At 40.5% G+C, this 20,950-nt stretch overlaps 1 protein-coding gene across 5 annotated transcripts in view; it reads left to right on the forward strand.

The window, feature by feature from the left end:
* Positions 1 to 20,950, forward strand: part of LOC127438244 (protein TASOR-like) — a 202,226-nt gene that overhangs the window by 88,255 nt on the left and 93,021 nt on the right. For 4 of the 5 annotated variants that reach the window (XM_051693677.1, XM_051693672.1, XM_051693674.1 and 1 more), the window contains 7 exons: positions 13,432 to 13,552; positions 15,673 to 15,776; positions 16,506 to 16,609; positions 16,685 to 16,757; positions 16,834 to 16,911; positions 17,862 to 18,464; positions 19,986 to 20,063. In XM_051693677.1, coding sequence (XP_051549637.1) covers positions 13,432 to 13,552; positions 15,673 to 15,776; positions 16,506 to 16,609; positions 16,685 to 16,757; positions 16,834 to 16,911; positions 17,862 to 18,464; positions 19,986 to 20,063 — 1,161 coding nt within the window. The remainder of the gene's footprint in view (positions 1 to 13,431; positions 13,553 to 15,672; positions 15,777 to 16,505; positions 16,610 to 16,684; positions 16,758 to 16,833; positions 16,912 to 17,861; positions 18,465 to 19,985; positions 20,064 to 20,950) is intronic. The other variant, XM_051693673.1, reaches the window with a different exon arrangement.

Genomic DNA, 20,950 nt, shown 5'->3' on the forward strand with positions numbered 1-20,950 from the left:
TCGGGGTTTGATTGTAGCACTAATGTTGGAATGTGGTCTTTATAATTTTGGTTTTGACACACAATACATTTTTTTCTAATATGTCAAAATGTCAAATGTCAGTATGAGTGGATTGTCTCTCTCCACATGGAAAGTGAATGGGTTGGGGCACCCCATAAAAAGAAGGTTATTTCTCATCTTAAACGTAAGAAATATGATATAGTGTTTCTTAAGGAAATGCATCATTCCCCGCAGGAAGATATGGGGTGGACATGTTTTCTTTAGTGCTGGCTCAAGTAAGAGCAGGGAAGTTATTACATTGATTAGTAAACATCTATAATTAAAATGTCTTAAACAGAGTAAAGATAAATTAGGAAGAGTCATTATTGTTTTAGCAGAAATTCAGGGGTAAAGGTTGATTTTGGCTAATATTTACGCACCTAGCGCTGATGATCAGGGCTTTTTTATAGATCTTGAAGGGATGTTGCAGGCCGCTGGCACCCCTCATGATATAATATTAGGAGGAGACTTTAATCTATTGATGGGCTCAGTCCTTGATCATAGTGAAGCAAAAGTGTGCAAGCCCCTAGAGCAACATTGATGCTTCACAGGATGTGTAAAAATCTTGATCTTACAGATATTTGGAGACTTCTGAACCCATCTGGTAGGGACTATACATTCTTTTCATCAGTCCATAAGATTTATTCTAGAATTATATATATACACTACCGGTCAAATGTTTTGAAACACTTGACTGAAATTTTTCTCATGATCTTAAAAATCTTTTGATCTGAAGGCGTATGCTTAAATGTTTGAAATTAGTTTTGTAGACAAAAATATAATTGTGCAACCATATTAATTGATTTCATTATAAAACAAAAATGTAATAAAAAAAATAAAAAAAGTTTTAGAAATTGATGACTTGGACCAATAAGTGCCCAACATAGATGGGAACCCCTTCAGTACTGTTTAAAAAGCATCCCAGGGTGATACCTCAAGAAGCTGGTTGAGAAAATGTCGAGTACATGTCTGCAAATTCTAGGCAAAGGGTGACTACTTTGAAGATGCTAAAATATAACATAGTTTTGATTTATTTTGGATTTTGTTTAGTCACAACATAATTCCCATAGTTCCATTTATGTTATTCCATAGTTTTGATGACTTTACTATTATTCTAAAATGTGAAAAAAATGATGATAAAGAATAAGTGTTTCAAAACTTACCGGAAGTGTGTGTGTATATATACACTGAACAAAATTATAAACGCAACACTTTTGTTTTTGCCCCCATTTTTCATGAGCTGAACTCAAAGATCTAAGACTTTTTCTATGTACACAAAAGGCCTGTTTCTCTCAAATATTGTTCACAAATCTGTCTAAATCTGTGTTAGTGAGCACTTCTCCTTTGCCGAGATACTCCATCCACCTCACAGGTGTGGCATATCAGGATGCTGATTAGACAGCATGATTATTGCACAGGTGTGCCTTAGGCTGGCCACAATAAAAGGCCACTCTAAAATGTGCAGTTTTACTGTATTGGGGGGGTCCGAAAACCAGTCAGTATCTGGTGTGACCACCATTTGCCTCACGCAGTGCAACACATCTCCTTCGCATAGAGTTGATCAGGTTGTTGATTGTGGCCTGTGGAATGTTGGTCCACTCCTCTTCAATGGCTGTGCGAAGTTGCTGGATATTGGCAGGAACTGGAACACGCTGTCGTATACGCCGATCCAGAGCATCCCAAACATGCTCAATGGGTGACATGTCCGGTGAGTATGCTGGCCATGCAAGAACTGGGATGTTTTCAGCTTCCAGGAATTGTGTACAGATCCTTGCAACATGGGGCCGTGCATTATCATGCTGCAACATGAGGTGATTTTCGTGGATGAATGGCACAACAATGGGCCTCAGGATCTCGTCACGGTATCTCTGTGCATTCAAAATGCCATCAATAAAATGCACCTGTGTTCATTGTCCATAACATACGCCTGCCCATACCATAACCCCACCGCCACCATGGGCCACTCGATCCACAATGTTGACATCAGCAAACCGCTCACCCACACGACGCCATACACGCTGTCTGCTATCTGCCCTGTACAGTGAAAACCGGGATTCATCCATGAAGAGAACACCTTCATCCGTGAGGAAGTCGTCCTCATCGCTATAGCGAACTGAGTGACTATGGTGTTTCAGATGACTCGGACGACCCGTGGTCATACCGACACCAACGCTTGCGCATCCGACAACTCGAGTCCCTCACAGGGGAGCGCTTTGACCCAAGTAATCGAGATTCAAACATCGACAATTATCTCAGAGAAATTGAGCACTGCCTGGTTGACTTGCCTTATGCTTCGTCACATGAAAAACTCAAGCTTATATGGAAGACCACGGTAAGGAGTGTCAATGCTTTCATGGAAATGCTACCGACTGGTACTCGAAACCGCTACTCAGCTCTGTGTAAAGCCCTACGCGAGGAGTATTCGCTGTATATCGACGAAGCCTCCGCTACCATAGCTGCTTTCGCCATCACCCAGAAGAGGCACGAGCCTCCGCGTCAGTATTACAGATGCCTGAGAACCACGTACTTCCAAGGAAGTAACGCACCAGGTCTGGAGGAGGAACGAGCTTTCAAGTCTCTTTTCCTTCACAGCCTCCACGAGTATGTGCGATATGACGTCACGATGCACTGCAGAATGGGCAACCCCACCATGCAGGAAATCAGAAGGTACGCGCAACTGGCATGGGAGACACGCGTGCGCCCTGCCCGAGGGCACGAAGGTGACGCCAGAGCCCTGGGGATCCAAGCCTCAGAATATGCAGACCTAGCGTTTGAAGACAACGAAATGCCTCGCGTTAAGTTGAATGCTAGAACCGGACCCCAGAGGCGCCGGTCACCCCGCTAGCAGGGTAGGCAACAGAACCAGGGGGGTGGTGACCAAACACACCCCCAGGGTCATGGCAGGCCTAAATGACAAAATGTTCGCCGGCCGAAAGGAAAGGCGCGGTTCAAACGGAAACCCAAACAAGAAGGTGAGTGGGTAGAAAAGGTTTCAAATCCCCTCAGAGAACAAGATTTGAGAAAAGAAATGGAGGACATAAGGAGATGCTTGACTGAGTTAGTAACTAAGCTTGACGTGCTCCGTTGTTCACCAGGTCTGCCGACCTCCTCAAAGGAACACGGCACTGAACCCCCGTCAGTATGACTAGACGATGTACCCCCTCCCATTAACGCCAAAGTTTATTTTGTAGGTCCGGAAAAGGGGAACTGGGTCCAAGTTGCTCCCCAAAACAGTCACTCCTAACATGCCACATCCTCCTTTTCTGACCTTCTTGGGTGATCTGTACCGTAAGGGCAACTCCTGACACATGGGTCATTCAGCTCCCATGCACTACTCGACACTGGTTCTGAAATAAGTTTAATGGGTTCCAACACCTTCGCAGAGGTGGTTAGAGCAAAGCTCTCCCTTGGCAAACCATTTTAGACAGAGACCTGCAACGTAAGCATCACAAGCTACACGCAAGATAGGTTATCTATCACAAAACAGGCCTGGATTGACACCTTTCAAGGGATGATGCTAATAGACCCTGTTTACATATGTCCCATTAATACGGAACCACTGTTAATTAGCCAGGACATACTGAACCGATTGGCTCCGCTCATTGACTGCCGTTGTGGACACATGTGGGCTCATGTTGACATAACGAGACCACTTGGTCCAGAAAACAGTTTGCCAGCTTCAGATGGACAAGTCGCCATCATCCAAAAATCCAGCAGAGACAACGTCTCCAAGAACAATTACAGGACCTGAATAAAACCCTTCAGGGTACTATAGTCACTGTAAATTTGCACTCCGTTCATATCAATAACACTTTGCATGCTTTAGGGACTTTGTCAGAGAAAACAACTTATGTGTGTATCGTTAGAGATCTAGTCAACAGTCTGAATGGTGGAAGGATTCCAGCTTACCTGGTCTCCCTAGACCTTGTTGAACAAATCCTTAGATCTGCTACTATCTCCATTGTGCAACCTTCACAGATACACCTGGCATATAGTTTTGGCATTGAAATTCCAATCCATGTAAATCCACAAAACCTCAAAATAGGATTTATCCTTAATCTACCATCTAGGCAGAATATATACAGACTAAAGTCTGTATTTAATGTTGGTTTTCAGAGAGGTAATGCACACATTCACCTCAAAACACCACTAACACTCGCCTACCATGATGATGACCCCTCGCTCTACCTTATCCCTAACCCTAACGTGTATCAAGACAAAGGACATTCAGTGGGTTTGTCCAAACGCAACCCCTTTGTTAGAGAGGTGACTAACTACCTCCCTGAACAAATGTCAAGGTAGAATGTCCATCAAAGATGAAGGAACAGAGACAAGGGTAGAGCAAGCAGGCAATCGCTGGCTCGTTAACACACCAGCCACCGAAGTCCCAATGTCATACAACCGCCATGATACAGCCACTAAACTAAGACTACCAAACCAAACGGTGTTCTTAATGGTTCCCCAAGGAGCCACCATGCACATTGACGATATTGTCCTCCATCATCTCAACTTTGACAAACATGACGCAGAAATTGAGATCATGGACGCATTTAGAGGTCACAGCCTCACCGTTGATGACACCCTTCGACAACAGCTTCAGGCTGAAGGGATGAAATTAGTGAAGTTCAATCTCAAACCGACTGGCTTGACCACTATATTTCCTAGTCACATAAGCAGATCGTCATCTTACCGAGAACACCCTATCAGTTTGGTTGCCCTCTGGCTCCTCCTTAGTGGTTGGATCATCGCAATTATTGCACACGCCATGTATAGGTACATTCAACACCTACAGGCCAGACTGGACTCCCTCCTCATACAGCCACGTTTTACACACCAGTCTGAGCCCATCCCACAGGTTAACCCCAATCATTTCCAAGGATAAGCCTTTTAAGTTTAAATGACTGGCGTCCTGTTGCTCTGACCCCCATCATCAGCAAATGTTTTGAGAGACTAATCAGAGATTACATCTGCTCTGTATTACCACTCAATCTTGACCCGCTGCAGTTTGCATACCGCAACAACCGCTCCACTGATGATGCCATTGCATCTACAATACACACTGCTCTCTCCCACCTGGGGAAAAGAACACTTATGTGAGAATGCTGTTTGTAGACTACAGCTCAGCATTCAACACTGAGTGCCCTCCAAGCTAGATGAGAAACTCCGGGCTCTGGGCTTAAACAGCTCGCTGTGCAGCTGGATCCTGGACTTCCTGTCAAGCAGACGCCAGGTGGTTAGAATAGGCAGCAACATCTCCTCATCACTGACCCTCAACACTGGAGCCCCGCAGGGCTGTGTTCTCAGCCCACTACTGTATTCCCTGTACACACATGACTGTGTGGCAACACATAACTCCAATGCCATCATTAAGTTTGCTGATGACACGACGGTGGTAGGTCTGATCACTGACAATGATGAAACAGCCTACAGAGAGGAGGTGCACACTCTGACACACTGGTGTCAGGAGCACAACCTCTCCCTCAACGTCAGTAAGACAAAGGAGCTTGTGGTGGACTTCAGAAGAAAAGACAGAGAACACAGTCCAATCACCATCAATGGAGCACCAGTGGAGAGAGTCAGCAGCTTCAAGTTCCTGGGTGTCCACATCACTGAGGAACTCACATGGTCCGTCCACACTGAAGTCGTTGTGAAGAAGGCTCATCAGCGCCTCTTCTTCCTGAGACGGCTGAGGAAGTTTGGAATGAACCGCCACATCCTCACACGGTTCTACACCTGCACTGTGGAGAGCATCCTGACTGGCTGTATCTCCGCCTGGTACGGCAATAGCACAGCCCACAACCGCAAAGCACTGCAAAGAGTGGTGCGAACTGCCAAACACATCATCGGAGGTGAGCTTCCCTCCCTCCAGGAAATATATTCAAGGCGGTGTGTGAAAAAAGCTCGGAGGATCATCAGAGACTCCAGCCACCCGAGCCATGGGCTGTTCTCACTGCTACCATCAGGTAGGCGGTATCGCAGCATCAGGACCCGCACCAGCCGACTCCATGATAGCTTCTTCCCCCAAGCAATCAGACTTCTGAACTCTTGATCTCCCACGATCAAAATACATCAGCCCTGCACTTTATTACTCTTTTATCTCACACCGGACTGTCATAAATTATATTACTGTTATTATATTATGTCTCTCTTAACAACTGACTATCAACCGACAGCCTGAATGTCAATACAGTACAATACTGTACATTCTATATATATATATATATATATATATATATATATATATATATATATATATATATACTTTTTTTATATATATTTTAATTTTTAATTTTTATTGAATAATGTGTATCTATATAGTAAAAAACAAAAAAACAAAAACAGCATATTGTATACTGTACAGTGTATGTTATTATTTGTATATTGTTGAGTGTAATTATGTGTATAACAGATGTTTAAATTGTGTTGTGTTAATTTGATGTTTTAAGTTGAGTGTAATTATGTGTATAACAGATGCTTAAATTGTGTTGTGTTAATTTGATGTTATTGTAAATTGGTATATGTCTCATCACTGTCACGACTGCTATGTTGATCGGAACTGCACCCAAGAATTTCACACACCATTGCACTTGTGTATATGGCTGTGTGACAATAAAGTGATTTGATTTTGATTTTGATTTGATTTTAACCTTTAACCCTCCTTTCCTCTAACATTTTGTTCCTAGTAATCAGTGTTAGGTTCTACTTTGATTTTGTGTTATGACCAAAGAACAACGAAGGATTGCGTTACGGTCAATGCTGTGCCTTCCAATAACTTGAAATGTTTATGTGTGATGTAGTTTTAGATTTAGCTAGAAGTTCTATGCCCAGATGTGCCTCAATCTCTGTCCAGACGATAAAGCCTCTGTGAACTCTAATGAACCGTATGGACTGTGCAACCATTTTCTTTCCTATCAGAAATACATGGATGGCATAACCACAGGTTACTCTGAACCGACAAGAACTGTTCGGCCCTTCAGTTGCTCTAAAGACGCTGGACAACAACCAACTCTTCAGACAAAAGGGGGGAATGTTGGGCCTCATGTATTCAGATAGAAGACAAAGGCAGGCCTAACATAGTCGTAAAACTCAGGCCCCCACATACCAAGTCATAAATTATACTGATAAAATTCGCGCCAAAATCAAACAAAGGGAGTCCAAAACAGACTACAAATCCCATGAAGCCTTGCTCACTAAAGGATCGAACTCTCAACTCCTATTGGATGAGGCACATGACAGAACGCACCTCAACCATGACATCATCAGGAGTAAAAATACCTCTGAAATGCTTCCGGGATTTGCTTCCAGCAACTTTGCTCGCCGTGTGTAGACGCAGCTCATCGCTGCTCTCAGGTGCAGCCTCGTGGCACAAAGAAGTAATGTCCGACTTGAAACTGTGGCCATACAATCTCCATCTCGCTGGACGAGTAGAGATTACTCTGTGTTCCACCGAACACCGCACTCGAAGACCGCCGAGTAAACCGCATCTTTATCCGTTTGCCTGCAGAAGTGAAGAGAAAAGATTTCTCTTCCCTCCTCAATCAAGTCAATGTCGCTGATTTCTCCGCCAGCCCGCCGAGAATCAGCAGCCATACCGCCTGCCGACCGAGCGAGGAAACGGCCTCCCGTCATCACCCAAGCCTTGAGGAACTGAGTCTGAGTTAAAGGACGGTTGAACACACATTCTGCATTCTCATGCGATTCAAGTAAGAGGTTTACGTCTGGGCAGAGATAGAATATTATAGTGTGTTTTTCTTGTGTACCAAGGTTATTGCTTGTACAGTTTATAGACCGCCATGTCTGTTCATTATTAATACTCAGGGTATTAATTATCACAAATTTGGTTTGCTGTATTGTGGTCCAACCACATTGGACTGTTGTGCATTTCCGCCATCGCGGGTGAGACCAGCAAACTGAGTTTATCCATTAAAGAATCAAAGAATGCGGGACGGTTTACGAGCCGTCCACCGCATCTCTGAGTGATAAACTAACAGCTGCTTTCTCTCCCACAATCGCGAAACCGGCTTTGGGGCCGTCACTTTATTCTCTCTCTCTCTCTCGCACTAACCACACACACACACACACACACACACACACACACACACACACACACACACACACACACACACACACACACACACACACACACACACACACACACACACACACACACACACACACGCGCGCGCGCGATCCCTCACAAACATTCTCTGACACATTTTTGGCTAGTAGATAGCTTCGTGCTAAAGCTCAGCTTTGTCCCTAAGCTATCGTACAAGCGGATACACGCGGTAACTGGTAGACGCCATTGACTGGTTTCTCTCCGCCCACATTCGCGGCCATATTCTCTGGCCGGAAGTCTCGCGTGACATACTCTCCACGAGAGTCACGTCCACCATTTTGTGCGCATCCCTCCTTACACACACACACACACACACACACACTCGCTCTCATACACACACCCTTATGTGTTATAGGATTATTTTAGTTTCCATATCTAATCATATCACTGTTTAGTTTGTAGTTGTAAATCGGAAGTTTATTGACTGCATTGTATTAATTATTAATTGATAATAAACTTTGTTATATTACAAATAGAAGTGTTTTGGTTTTTGCATACACCTGTGTCATGCTGATGGGATGTCAGTGCTCAGATTCAAGCCTTCATTCATTGTTTTTGTTTCCCGAAAAAATTATATTCTTCGGATGTCGATTTTCCTAAGAAAACAATCTAATATTGAGACTGTTATACTATCTGGTTATTAGTCCCTGATTCCAGGGTGGTGCCCCGTCAATGTTAATCCTTATTAATATTCTATTGATTTTTGATAATTGATAATTATCTTTGATGATTGTTGAATTTGAATGATCAATAAGCTAGTGTTAATTTTAATTAATGTTTTGTTGATTTAAAGGATTAGAAAAGCTAACATTGATTCTCATCAATGTTCTATTGATTTTAATAATAATTATCTTTGATAATTATTAATTATTGCTGATAACCAAACCCGCTCCTAAACGTAGTGCACTACATTTACTGGAGCCCCATATGAGGTTTTAATGAGTTAGATTCAATTAATTAATTTAAATATTAATTAATAACTAAAGAAATAATTACCAATTATTTCTGATTAGTAACACTGATCTAAACAACCAGTAAAGCCCTACAAAAGCATTTAATCTCATGCAAAGCGAAGAAAAAGAAACTGCTAATATAGTAGACTGACGCAATTAATATACAGGATGACTATAAACACTCGGCATATAATAGTTATGTTTATATTGTATCTCATGTCATGTTTTTGTTGAGAAAAACAAGCATATCCACATGCTCAGTAAACTATACTCATTTATACACACCAGTTTTATTGATGGAATCTCCGCTAGCAAAGTCTTTCTCGGATGCCATGTTTGTTGTTTACAGAAGTGTCGTGGGAATTACGTTGCAACAGGGACGCTGCTTTCTGACGAGTTGCGCATATACGGGAGTAAAGAGTACACCGCTTATCCAGTACATTTAAACAGGAACCCAGCTTTTTCTCACAGTAAGCCACATTCTGGCAATAACCTGCTTTTTGGTGTCCATCTAAATGTACTGACAGAACGGTTTGCTCATCAAATGTGATCAACTTGTGCCCACACTCAACAGCGCCACCCAGTGCATTCTGTTATCACTGTGATTTTTAGTTTGTGTGTTCAGGATTTAACATGCATCTCACTGCATATATGGCCAGCAAAGCAAAACTTTGCAAAATTCAAATAGAATTCTCAAGTATTCGACTAATCATGCACATCCCTACACAGAATTATTAATTCCTTTTCTAAGTTCTCAGGATACAGAGTCAGTTTGGTCTAAATCCGAAGCTTTGGCTCTTACAGCGTACTGCCTAGTAACGGCTATTCAGCTGGACGCCTTCCAGTGGCCCAAACAGGGCATTAAGTATTTGGGCATTTTATTCCCAACAAATTTGTCTGATTTAGTTAAGTTAATTTTGACCCCTTAATAAAAAGGTTTTCGAGTGACATGGGCAGGTGGGCTTCATTACATTTATATGTGATTGGGAAGGTTAATCTTATTAAAATGAATTGTATTCCAAAATGTAACTACCCGCTACAATCTCTCCCTGTAGATGTCCCCCTGTCTTATTTCAAGCAATTTGATAGCATAGCGCAAGTCCTTCATTTGGAATGGTAAGCGTCCCAGATCACATTTCAATAAGTTACATAGGCTGATTGACAAAGGTGGGCTATGCCTACCCAAAATTATTATTTTATTATTATGAATTAGGTCTCAGACATTTGGTTCATTTGTCGCTTCCACCTGAGAGAGCCCCTCCTTGGTTTTGTATTGAACAGGAATTTCTTGCCCATTGCAAAGCCTTTTTATCAAAATAACCAGAGAAGTTACACCCCGTTATCTCACATTTGCTCTCGGTATGGACAAAAGTGTCCAGAGTGTTTAATTTGGACATTTATTTAAATGTTGCCTCGAGCATAGGGCTTAACCCAAAATGATGTATTAAGTCCCCTTTCTGCTGGTCAGAGTGGATTGTGAGGGGGGTTGCTACACTCGGTGATCTATATGAGAGTGGAGTGTTGAGATCCTTTGAAAATTTGCTTCAACATTTTGTGATTCCTAGATTTCAGTTTTTTAGGTATTTACAGCTGCGCCAGCTGCTCTGTACTATTTTTGGGTGTAGCAGACACCCCCCTACAGTGGCAGACACTCTGGGAGTGGTGATTACTGCTTTTGGAAAAGGTCATGAGGCATCAGTGTGTTACTCCCTTTTAATTCAGAGTCTGGGGGACAGAGCTTTAACTTTTATCAAGAGATTATGGGAGAAAGATTTTAACTTGGTATTGGAGGAGGGAGTGTGGGCTAGGATTCTAAAAAATGTCAAGTCTGTATTTAGAGATGCAAGGGTGCGCCTTATGCAATTCAAGATTTACATAGATTCTATTGGACCCTCTAGATTGTATAGGCTTGGTCTTAAAGACACACCCACCTGCTGGCGATGCCAATCGGAGGATGGAGACACGGCCCATGTGTTTTGGTGGTGTGCTGAGATCCAGGAATTTTGGTTGAAGGTTCAGAGTTTTGTGTGTGACGTGTTGGACACTCGGGTTTCGTTTTGCCCCAGACTCTGTGTTTTGGGCAATGGGGAGATCCATCGATATAGGAGATAAATACATAAAAAATTGGGTCCTGACCAGTGTTATGATAGGCAGGCAGATTGTTTTAAGGGGATGGAAGTCAGCTGGAGCGCTCTCAATTTAGGAGTGGTGCGAGGAGATGGGGAGGTGGCAGCTTTTGAGGAGGTGTCGTGTAGAAGGCTGGGGATCTGGGATTCATTTGATGGGAAATGGGGCAGTTATTTGATGTTTTTGGGGGACTCTTGTGAAGGGACTGTGGAGAGAGAGGCATAGTTTTAGATGTGTATGATTATTATATATATTGTATTTTTTTCTGTGTGTGTGTACTTATGTCAGACCACTGGGATGTTTGTTGGGGGTCGGGGTGGGGTTGTTGATTGGGGAGGGGAAGTAGTGGGAGTTAAATGTTGAGTCATTGTATATATGTTTTGTTTTTCTTTGTCATTTCTATGAATCAATAAAAATGTTAATCTTCTAAAGTGTGGAAATCGCAATATAGATTATTTTAGCAGCTGAGGTATCGCATTTTTTTAGTTACTGTACAGTAAAGTTACTTTACACTTGCAAGTCCAATTTCAGTTTTATTACTCCTTAAATTCATCAATCTATTGAGAGTTGAAGGCTATTCCATGCACTTTTGTTTTGAAAGAATAAAACAAACTTGATCTAACCGGGACAGAGAGAGAAGTGGACAACTCAGATGCACAACAACAAGAATACAAGTACATCAGAGTCTCTAATTTGAGAAAAAGACTCCTCACAGTTCCTAAACTAGCAGCTTTAATGAACAGTATATGCCGAATAGTTGCATTGCTGAAAGTAGAGGATTCTTGGATGAACAAAGTTTGAAGAATACATCATTTATTTTAAAAGAAATAGTCAACTGTGAAATTATAAATGTGTTACTGTAATTTTTCAATTATTTTCAACCAATTTAATGCATCCTCGTGAGCAAAAGGGACCCCCAAGTGAATCTTGGCCATTTCCACCACTGGATACACTGCACTTTTTACTTAGTACAAGTACTTAGTGTATATGTTGATGTGGGAGTTGTATTTTGAATTTTAGGTTACAATGTTGTGAATTTTGTGTTATTATGTATACCAGACATGACAACCTAAACTGACAAAATCTACATAACTCGGATAACCTCTTTGTACAACTGTGGTGAGAATAATTTCAGGTTGGCGCTGTTTTGGCGGCATGAGGGAGACCTACACAATATTAGGCTGGTGGTTTTAATGTTGTGGCTGATCAGTGTATAGCCACTTAAGAACTCAAAAGTGCAGAAGATGCTGAAAAACCAAATAACTGTACTGTAGTTGTGGGTTTTTTGTTATGAAAAGGGGACATCGTCACTGCTCAGGATGAAGCAGGAACTCATGAACAATTATTACACGAACAGTCATTGATCATTGAGAAAGCAACACACCATATTAAAAACCAATGGAATGTAAACTTCTGAACAGGATCATGTGTGTAAATTCACTATTATATTACTATTTTGTCTTGTGGAATATATGTGAGGATCAGTTATGTCAAATAGCTTATTCAGGGCAGTACTAAATAAAAAAAATGATCCCTCATTTTAAAAAAACAACAAAAATAAATGCTAAAGTTATTTCCACATTCAGGTGGTTGGGAGCAGAGTTATTCTTAAGATACTTTTTGTAAAATAAGTTAAAACGTAATGGAGATCTATAAGAAAGTTGCATTTTTAAACTTTGAAGTGTTGCTATAAATATGACTCTTCATGTGCTCCCTAAATATTTACATATTGACGTATTGTGTTCCCTTCAATTGATTCCTTAAATTTTCTTTATTTTGTCTTAAAGTCTTAAAGTCTTACATTTAGCTTAATAGAACCTGCAGAAACCCTGGAGTAAATCATGAGAGAATTATGATTTTTGGGTGAACTAATCCTTTAATGTAAACACAACCGATTGTGTTGCCATCTGCTATCCCCATGTGGAACAGGGTTATATTATTATATTATATTATATTATATATCATAGTATGCAATAGTAAAATATTTCTGTACTAAATTCTTCACTTTCACACATTATTTAAAGGTGTATTTTTAACATGAATTAAGTGTCCTAATACTTTTTGGGGTATGTGCTGTTTGGACGGGTGTTGTATTTTTTTCTTGAACAATTTAGAAGGCAACAATCATAGAACTATCAATCTCTGCTTTGACTTGAAGATGCACTGTGCAGATTTGTGTAATGTTGGTTGTAGGGTCTATTGTGACAGGCAGGCGCAGCTACACAGTATGGCGAGGACATTTTGTGAACGGGGGAAAGGACATGTATCAGGCCTGCCTTCGATCTCTCTCTCAAACCTTCCTGCCCTACAAACTGTGAGTACCATAGACAATGACAGTAGGGATGGGAATCGTTCGTGATACTAGTTCCAATTCTGATTCCTCTTAATGATTCCGGTTCCTTAACGGTTCCATAATTCTTTTTAGTAATTTTGAGGAAGAATTATTTTGAAATAAGAAATTAATAGGGGCCTGGGTAGCTCAGTGGTAAATTACGCTGGCTACCACCCCTGGAGTTTGCTAGTTCGCTAGTTCGAATCCCAGGGCGTGCTGAGTGACTCCAGCCAGGTCTCCTAAGCAACCAAATTGGCCCGGTTGCTAGGGAGGGTAGAGTCACATGGGGTAACCTCCTCGTGGTCGCTATAATGTGGTTTGTTCTCAGTGGGGCGCATGGTGAATTGAGCGTGGTTGCCGCGGTGGATGGCGTGAAGCCTCCACACGCGCTATGTCTCCGTGGCAACGCGCTCAACAAGCCACATGATAAGATGCGCGGGTTGACTGTCTCAGACGCGGAGGCAACTGGGATTCGTCCTCCGCCACCCGGACTGAGGCGAATCACTATGCGACCACGAGAACTTAGAGCGCATTGGGAATTGGGCATTCCAAATTGGGAGAAAAAGGGGGAAAATCCCTAATTTCTTAATTGGATTTATTGCCCTCAGCAGCCTGTGACCAAATGATGAGATTATTTTGGATTTTAACAGAACAGGTTCTTCCAAAAGACAATTAGACAGACTTTTTAATTAAGATATTTTATTATTATAATAAATAATAATAATACTGGATAAGGTCACAACCTGACTGGACAGCTTTTATGACTTATATTATGTGACGGAACATCCAAAACAATGCTGGCTGCTGGATAAATGTGCTCGTTGGATCCAATTTCCCTTAACATATCACTGAAATTTTGAACACTTGAGCATTTTTGTGCGTTTTTTCCAGTATACTGGAAATATGCTCGTCTGACCAAATGTTAGTAAGGAACTTTACCTCCTCATTGCTCCATGTTTGCCCTCTGCTCATTTTGTTTTGCGTACACTGCTCTTACTGCTCTTTCTATGTTATCAAATCACGTGATTTTTAGGGTCGTATCTTGTGACATCACATCCTGTTATTGGTCTGTTTAGACGTCTTCGTTCCATGCTGCGTTCATATATTAGTTGAACCGCACCAGAGTTCGTTTGGAAGTGGACCGAGACCCACTATTCAGGGGTCTCGGTCTGCTTGTTTGGTGTGCACCAAGGTTTGGATGGCAATGTTCACACTTGTTCCGCACTAACAGAGCAATCGCACCAGAGTTCGTTTTAATCTAACCAAACCTGCCAAGTGTGAACACACCCTTTAACTACATGCCATATCAAAACACCCAATAGTTACTCAATAGGTACACATAACCGGGGCGGTTCTAGGGTCAGTGGATATTCAGGGCTTAGCCCAGATACAAATGGGGCCATCTTTTGATGAAATAAGTCATTTATAAGGTAAATAGTAAGGTCTTTAAATAGTACTAAACTGAAGCTAAAAGTTCCCACTAACTTTTATTTCAGCTTCAGATACGCTCAAAATCAGAAGTTGCATGCTTTAACACTATGTACTTTATAAAAGTAATAAAAGTATATATATTTTTTGTCCCTTTTGGATTTCTGTAGTTCGACAGTTTTATATCATTGATTCATCGGGTGTTTTCATTTAGTTTAGATGATAACAGGCTGTAAAGTTAGTCATTTAATCTTTCACTAAAAATAACCAGCTGATGAAAGTAATTAGTAGGGAGATACTACTATGTTTTGTTTGTATGGTATGTTTCCCGCTGTAGATTCAAATGAACCGACTCATTCGTTTGTTCAGGAAGTGGGAACTGGCCACACTATATGTTTTGCACTGTTAATTTAGTAGTGGTGTTGCAGTTTCGCTGAATGGTAGCACAGGAATTTCTGTCAGAGTACTTTAGCACAGTGTCCTGTTTGCATCGTCAGAAGAATGCATGTTAAAAAGGGAATGGCAATTTATGAAAATCATACAGTTCTGATTTAAAAAAAAATATATTATTGGAACCTGTTTTCACTTCCCAATCCTAAACAAAGTCACCTATAGTGATTGCCATTGTACACAAGAAATCTCTTTAAAACTGAATTATGTCTTCTGTGTTTCAGACCTGAGAGGATAGAGATTGGTAAAGTGATGAATCTGGAGCAGGTGAAGCAAAACATCCCGTCAGCTCTCTTCTCTTGGAATCTGTACACTGGTGGCCATGAAGGTCTGAGCACCCATTTAACACTCAACTTGTTAAACCTGCCCTTGCAGATTGCTTGAACAGGTTCATGATTAAATGCTTTAAGGTGCACTCAGTATTTTTTATTTTTAACATTAATGACAATTTGTTTCCTTTTATATTGATATTATGTCATAACTGTTTTATAAAAGCAACAAGGCATGCATGGGCGTGCTATATTGTGAATATAGACACTTCACTGCATGTTGTTCCACTACAATGGCTTTTAGCCTATGACAGTATACCATAACTTCTCATACCATGATTTCTTTGGGCATGCCGCCCACCCCTTAGTGTGCTATAACATGTTAAAACCTACTTCCATTTAGACATAATCTGAGATTATATTATTTGTCAATTTCTTATATTTTTGTTGTTGAAGCATATTATTGTAGGGATACTAAATCTGAAAAAAAGCTCTTTGAATAAAATAGAATAAAAAAAATACAAATAAAGCTCATGAGCGACAGAGGGCCACTGAACCTTTGAACACACAGTGAACCAGACACGTGCATTGATGACTTTTCTTTTGTCTGTTCTTCAAAATATAACCAAGTGTGTTTCTTCAAACGTGTAGCTTTGTGTCTTACAGGTCGCCCACCACAGTGGCGGATAGAGCAGGGAAATGACCTGCCACTGTGCATGAAATGTGTGAGCTAATTTCATATCCTGCTGACATACAATCTAACTCCTGTCTCTGGTTTGTTTTTGTAGTGTCTAAAAGCAGTAGGTACTGCAGTCTGTTTGAGTTGGTGGAGGAGGATAAATCACCCAAGAGTTTGACCGCTTTACTGCAGAAACTGGAGGAGGAGGGGCTGGTGAGTGTTTGACTGGATGTGTTGCTGTATCTGTCTGTGCATCAGCCAGCTGATCATTATATACTGTCTGTGTAGGTGTTGGTGAATATGGTGAATGATGGAGGTTTTCTCTTCTTGCTGTCTGCCAGTCAGATGGCCAACTCAAGTGGTATGACCTCATTATGGTGTAATGTTAGTGTCAAAAACATTTGATACTTCAAATAATTCAAACTTTAATCTTACAGAGCGCCGAAGCATTTGGAAATCATCATGTATACATGCACTTTTTATTTACCCTGAGAAGCGTAATGTGTTAAAGAGCTGTGAGTATTTCACCAGAGCACATTGGGAATGTAGGCCAGAAACATACTTTATGCAAGTATACAAACAAAGATGTGAATACAAACATGCGTTTCTGTTGTACAAACTTAACGCACTTTCTTGCATTAAAATGAGTTTGTAAGTATCCTCAGTGTTCAAGGGGGCAATACAGGTAGCTAGCTATAAACGTGACAATAATTAATAGTTACAGATATTACAGCATAGTTTTCTGTAATACTGTTTTTCTGTAAACAAATAAAAGTGACTTGATTTGACAAGAGTTCAACTAACTTTGACTTACTAAGCAAGGTTGTTTCAATATTTCTTTTCTCCCATGACAGTAAAAGACGACAGTAAAAGATGAAATTACCATGAAGTCACACCGCAGGTGATCGTGCTTCCGGGTTCTTTTGAGCAGCACATTTCAATGTTGGATATGGGCAGCAAAGTGATTTTAATAAAATGTTATGCATTAAATTCTCTAATTAGTTTTTTGTTAATAAATGTATTATAAAGGGATATATATATGGTTTATAGTAAAGACATATATGTAGGTTATTTTTGAACTATCGACAAAACCTGTTTTAACTTCAGTAGGCCAATGAATAATGAGTATGATCCATGAAATATCATAATTTATGTCATATCCTTTGTCCTGATTCACTGATCCTGATGAAGATGTAAAGAAACCCAAATCTGCCAAACCAGCATTTTTGGGGCATTTTCAGCGTAATTTAAACAAAACACCCATTGAAAGCAGTTCTTTTCTTGATTGCCAGAAGAACTCAGGAGTGCTGCATCCGAGCTTTAGTTTGTAAACAGTAACTTAAACTATAGAAGTGTTAGCGTTTACATACTTGCATAGAATTTGTTTAGGGCTTACGTCAACAAGTCACAGTTATTTATTATTTCTCATGCTTGGTTTTATATTGACATGTTTGTCTTCATAAAGCATGTTATCGTTTGGAGATCTACGAACCTCTTTCGTCAGAGCCCTGCAATCCTGTCATGCCCCAACATGCCATGTTTATCTCCGCCCTCCACTATGCCCTCAGTAAAGCTCGCAGTGACCCCCCTACTGACCCCAGTGCCGCCATAGAGCAGCAGGTGTATGATTACCTCATTAACTTGCGTGAAGGCAAACCCTCGCAGCGTCTCAGGACCGACTACGACCCAAAGCTCGACATGAAGGAGAAGCTCTTCCCCGCTCCCAGGCAGAAGAGCAACTGGGAGAGCTTCATGCGGCTGTACATCTACAACCCCACTGCATTCACCATGCTTCTAGAGAGGGTAAAGCAGAAGGTGGAGGAGCTCCAGGTTCAGAACGACCCGAGCACAGAGCAGACTGACCCTCATAGTGATCCTAAGAAAGTGAAAGAGCTGTTGAAGCTCATTCAGTTGAACAAGAGGAACTCTAAAGGAACATTGTTTGGTGCAGGAAGTCCAAATGTGGTGGAGGACACCTGCACACTCAAGAGGAAGGTGGAACTCGGCACTCCTGAAGGAAGCTCAAAACGTCAGAGGAATAAACCCTTTAATGAGGAAATTAGAGAAGGTGAGAAGAATGATGATGGTTTTTCAATGGCCGATGCCAATACCACTGACTAGAGCAGAGATGTCCAAACCAGTGCCCGCAGGCCAAAGTTGGACCGTGATGACCTTTGATTTGGCCCACTTTGACGTATATGACAAGAAGAAAAGAAAAAAAGGAATGCTATTGAGGCAGCTTTTCATTGCATTAATTTAGCAGATTGCAGAGCAATGTTTTTTATATAATGAAATCATAAAGAAAGGGAACCAGGGCAACTTTCATATTTTAATATAATACAGTTTGCAGGGCCTGAAATTCAGTGCAGGATTGTGGGTATTGCGCACAATTTTAATAAATTCCCACACACTTTTATTCACATAACAGTTCAGCTGCAAATTAGTAAACCAATAGATAAGATGAACAAATCAAATCAATAAACGTATTTTTGTATCAAATTGTAATTCCAGAAGCTGCGCAAGTAAATCCGCTCTATCTCTCCCTCTCTCTCGTGCAGCTGTCAGCAGTGCCAGAAGTGTAAGTGCGTGCTGTAAATGCTCTGTCGCATAGTTACTGAACTTAAGATGTTACAGATCTTCAGTACTATGCAAAAGTTTTAGGCACTTCTGAAAAATGTTGCATAGTGAGGATGTCTTCAAAAATAATGCCATAAATAGTTTTCATTTATTAATTAACATCATACAAAGTCCAGTAAACACAAAAAAGGTTAAATCAATATTTGGTGTGGCCACCTTTGCCTTTAAAACAGCCCCAATTCTCCTAGGTACACCTGGATACAGTTTTTCTTGGTTGTTGGCAGATAGGATGTACCAAGCTTCTTGGAGAATTCACCACAGTTCTTCTATCTATTTAGGCTCAATTGCTTCTGTCACTTTATGTAATCCCAGACTGACTCAGTGTTCAGTGGGGGGCTCTGTGGGGGCAACGCCATCTCTTGCAGAGCACCCTGTTCTACTATTCTAATCTTTTCTATTTGCAAAATAATGTTTGGGAGTTTAAAATGTATTTTTCTTATTGACACACTAAAGCTGAAGATATAAATAACCATCTTAAGACAAATGTTTTTGTGAAACATCTTAAGTGCCTAAAACTTTTGCACAGAACTGTATAAACCTTTTTAAGCCTGTTAATTCGACATAACTATAAAATGCAATAAATGCGATAAAACTATGTAGTTAGTTTTTATAATTAACAAAGCTGTTGACATTGCAAGCGCGTGAAGTTGGAGCGATAGTTTTGCCGCCTCTTCATATCTTCAATCTCCCTCATTAATCATAATGCAGCACATTTGCAAGAAAGGCAGATATAGCAAAAATGTTTTTTATACAAGCTGCATGGTGAAGAGAGACATTTAAACACCTGTTACATCTCCATCTCTAGTTCCATAAAAGGGTGGGAAATTAACGGGGCCTCTGGGCAAAAAAAATTCCCCTGCAATCTGATATAGTTTCAAATACATACAGTGCATCGCAATATTCATTTGAATATTCGCTGAACATTATTTGTTTTGTGATGTCCATTGTGCAGATGTTGGCGTGTCAGTGGTGGATGCTCGTGCCATAAACACGCACAGACGGGCACTCCGCTTCTCACACTCTACATACTGTAAGTTTGGTGTCGTGCTCCCATGCTAAAATTATCAAATGCTACTGTGTAGTTAATAACATGAACAAAAATAATATCTGGATGTGTTAAATAGCCTTGATGTTAAATAAAACGTTAATAATATAATAATTTTTAGAACATTAACCCCATTAATGTATGAATCATATCTCTGACTAATGTTCAGTGTTAAATGTTTATTTTTGCATTGTTTTATTCAATTGGCATGGAGTTGATAAGTTTATTTTATAAGCTCCTCTTTTCAAATCTGGAGTAATGCTGTCATCTACTCCTCTGTGTTGGTGTATTAGTTTTGTAGGCTATGTTAATTTAATAGCCAAAATATTTGGAAATATGTGAATGAGAAAAAAAGCTTTGTTTCAGTATCAATGTAATTTAGAGATCATGCAATTTTGTAATTATTGAAACATGCCATTTTAAAATTGAATTAATTGTTTAAAATATTTGACAAAAGGATGACAATCATTAAAAAGGTTAGAAAAAATGTACCTTTGTAAAGATAAAAAATGCCCCCATATGAGCCGTGTAAGGGGGGAATTCTTCCCATTTTCAGAAATGAATTTCAGGCCTTGAGTTTGTTATAATGCAACGTTTACTTTCGGCACAAGGCCCTCAATCAGGTTTGATTTTTGGCCGTTCGTAGGAAAAAGTTTGGGCACCTCTGGACTAGAGAGTGGGATAGCCGATTCAAATGCGCTATTGGCTAATACACTTTAAATATAGCAATTAAAGGAATAGTTCACCCAAAAATGAAAATTCTCTCATCATTTACTCACCCTTATGCCATACCGGATGTGTATAACTTTCTTCAGCAGACCACAAATGAAGATTTTTAGAAGAATTTCTCAGCTCTTTTGGTCCATGCGAAT

The sequence above is a fragment of the Myxocyprinus asiaticus genome, chromosome 49 (assembly GCF_019703515.2).
Source record: "Myxocyprinus asiaticus isolate MX2 ecotype Aquarium Trade chromosome 49, UBuf_Myxa_2, whole genome shotgun sequence".
Lineage (NCBI taxonomy): Eukaryota > Metazoa > Chordata > Actinopteri > Cypriniformes > Catostomidae > Myxocyprinus > Myxocyprinus asiaticus.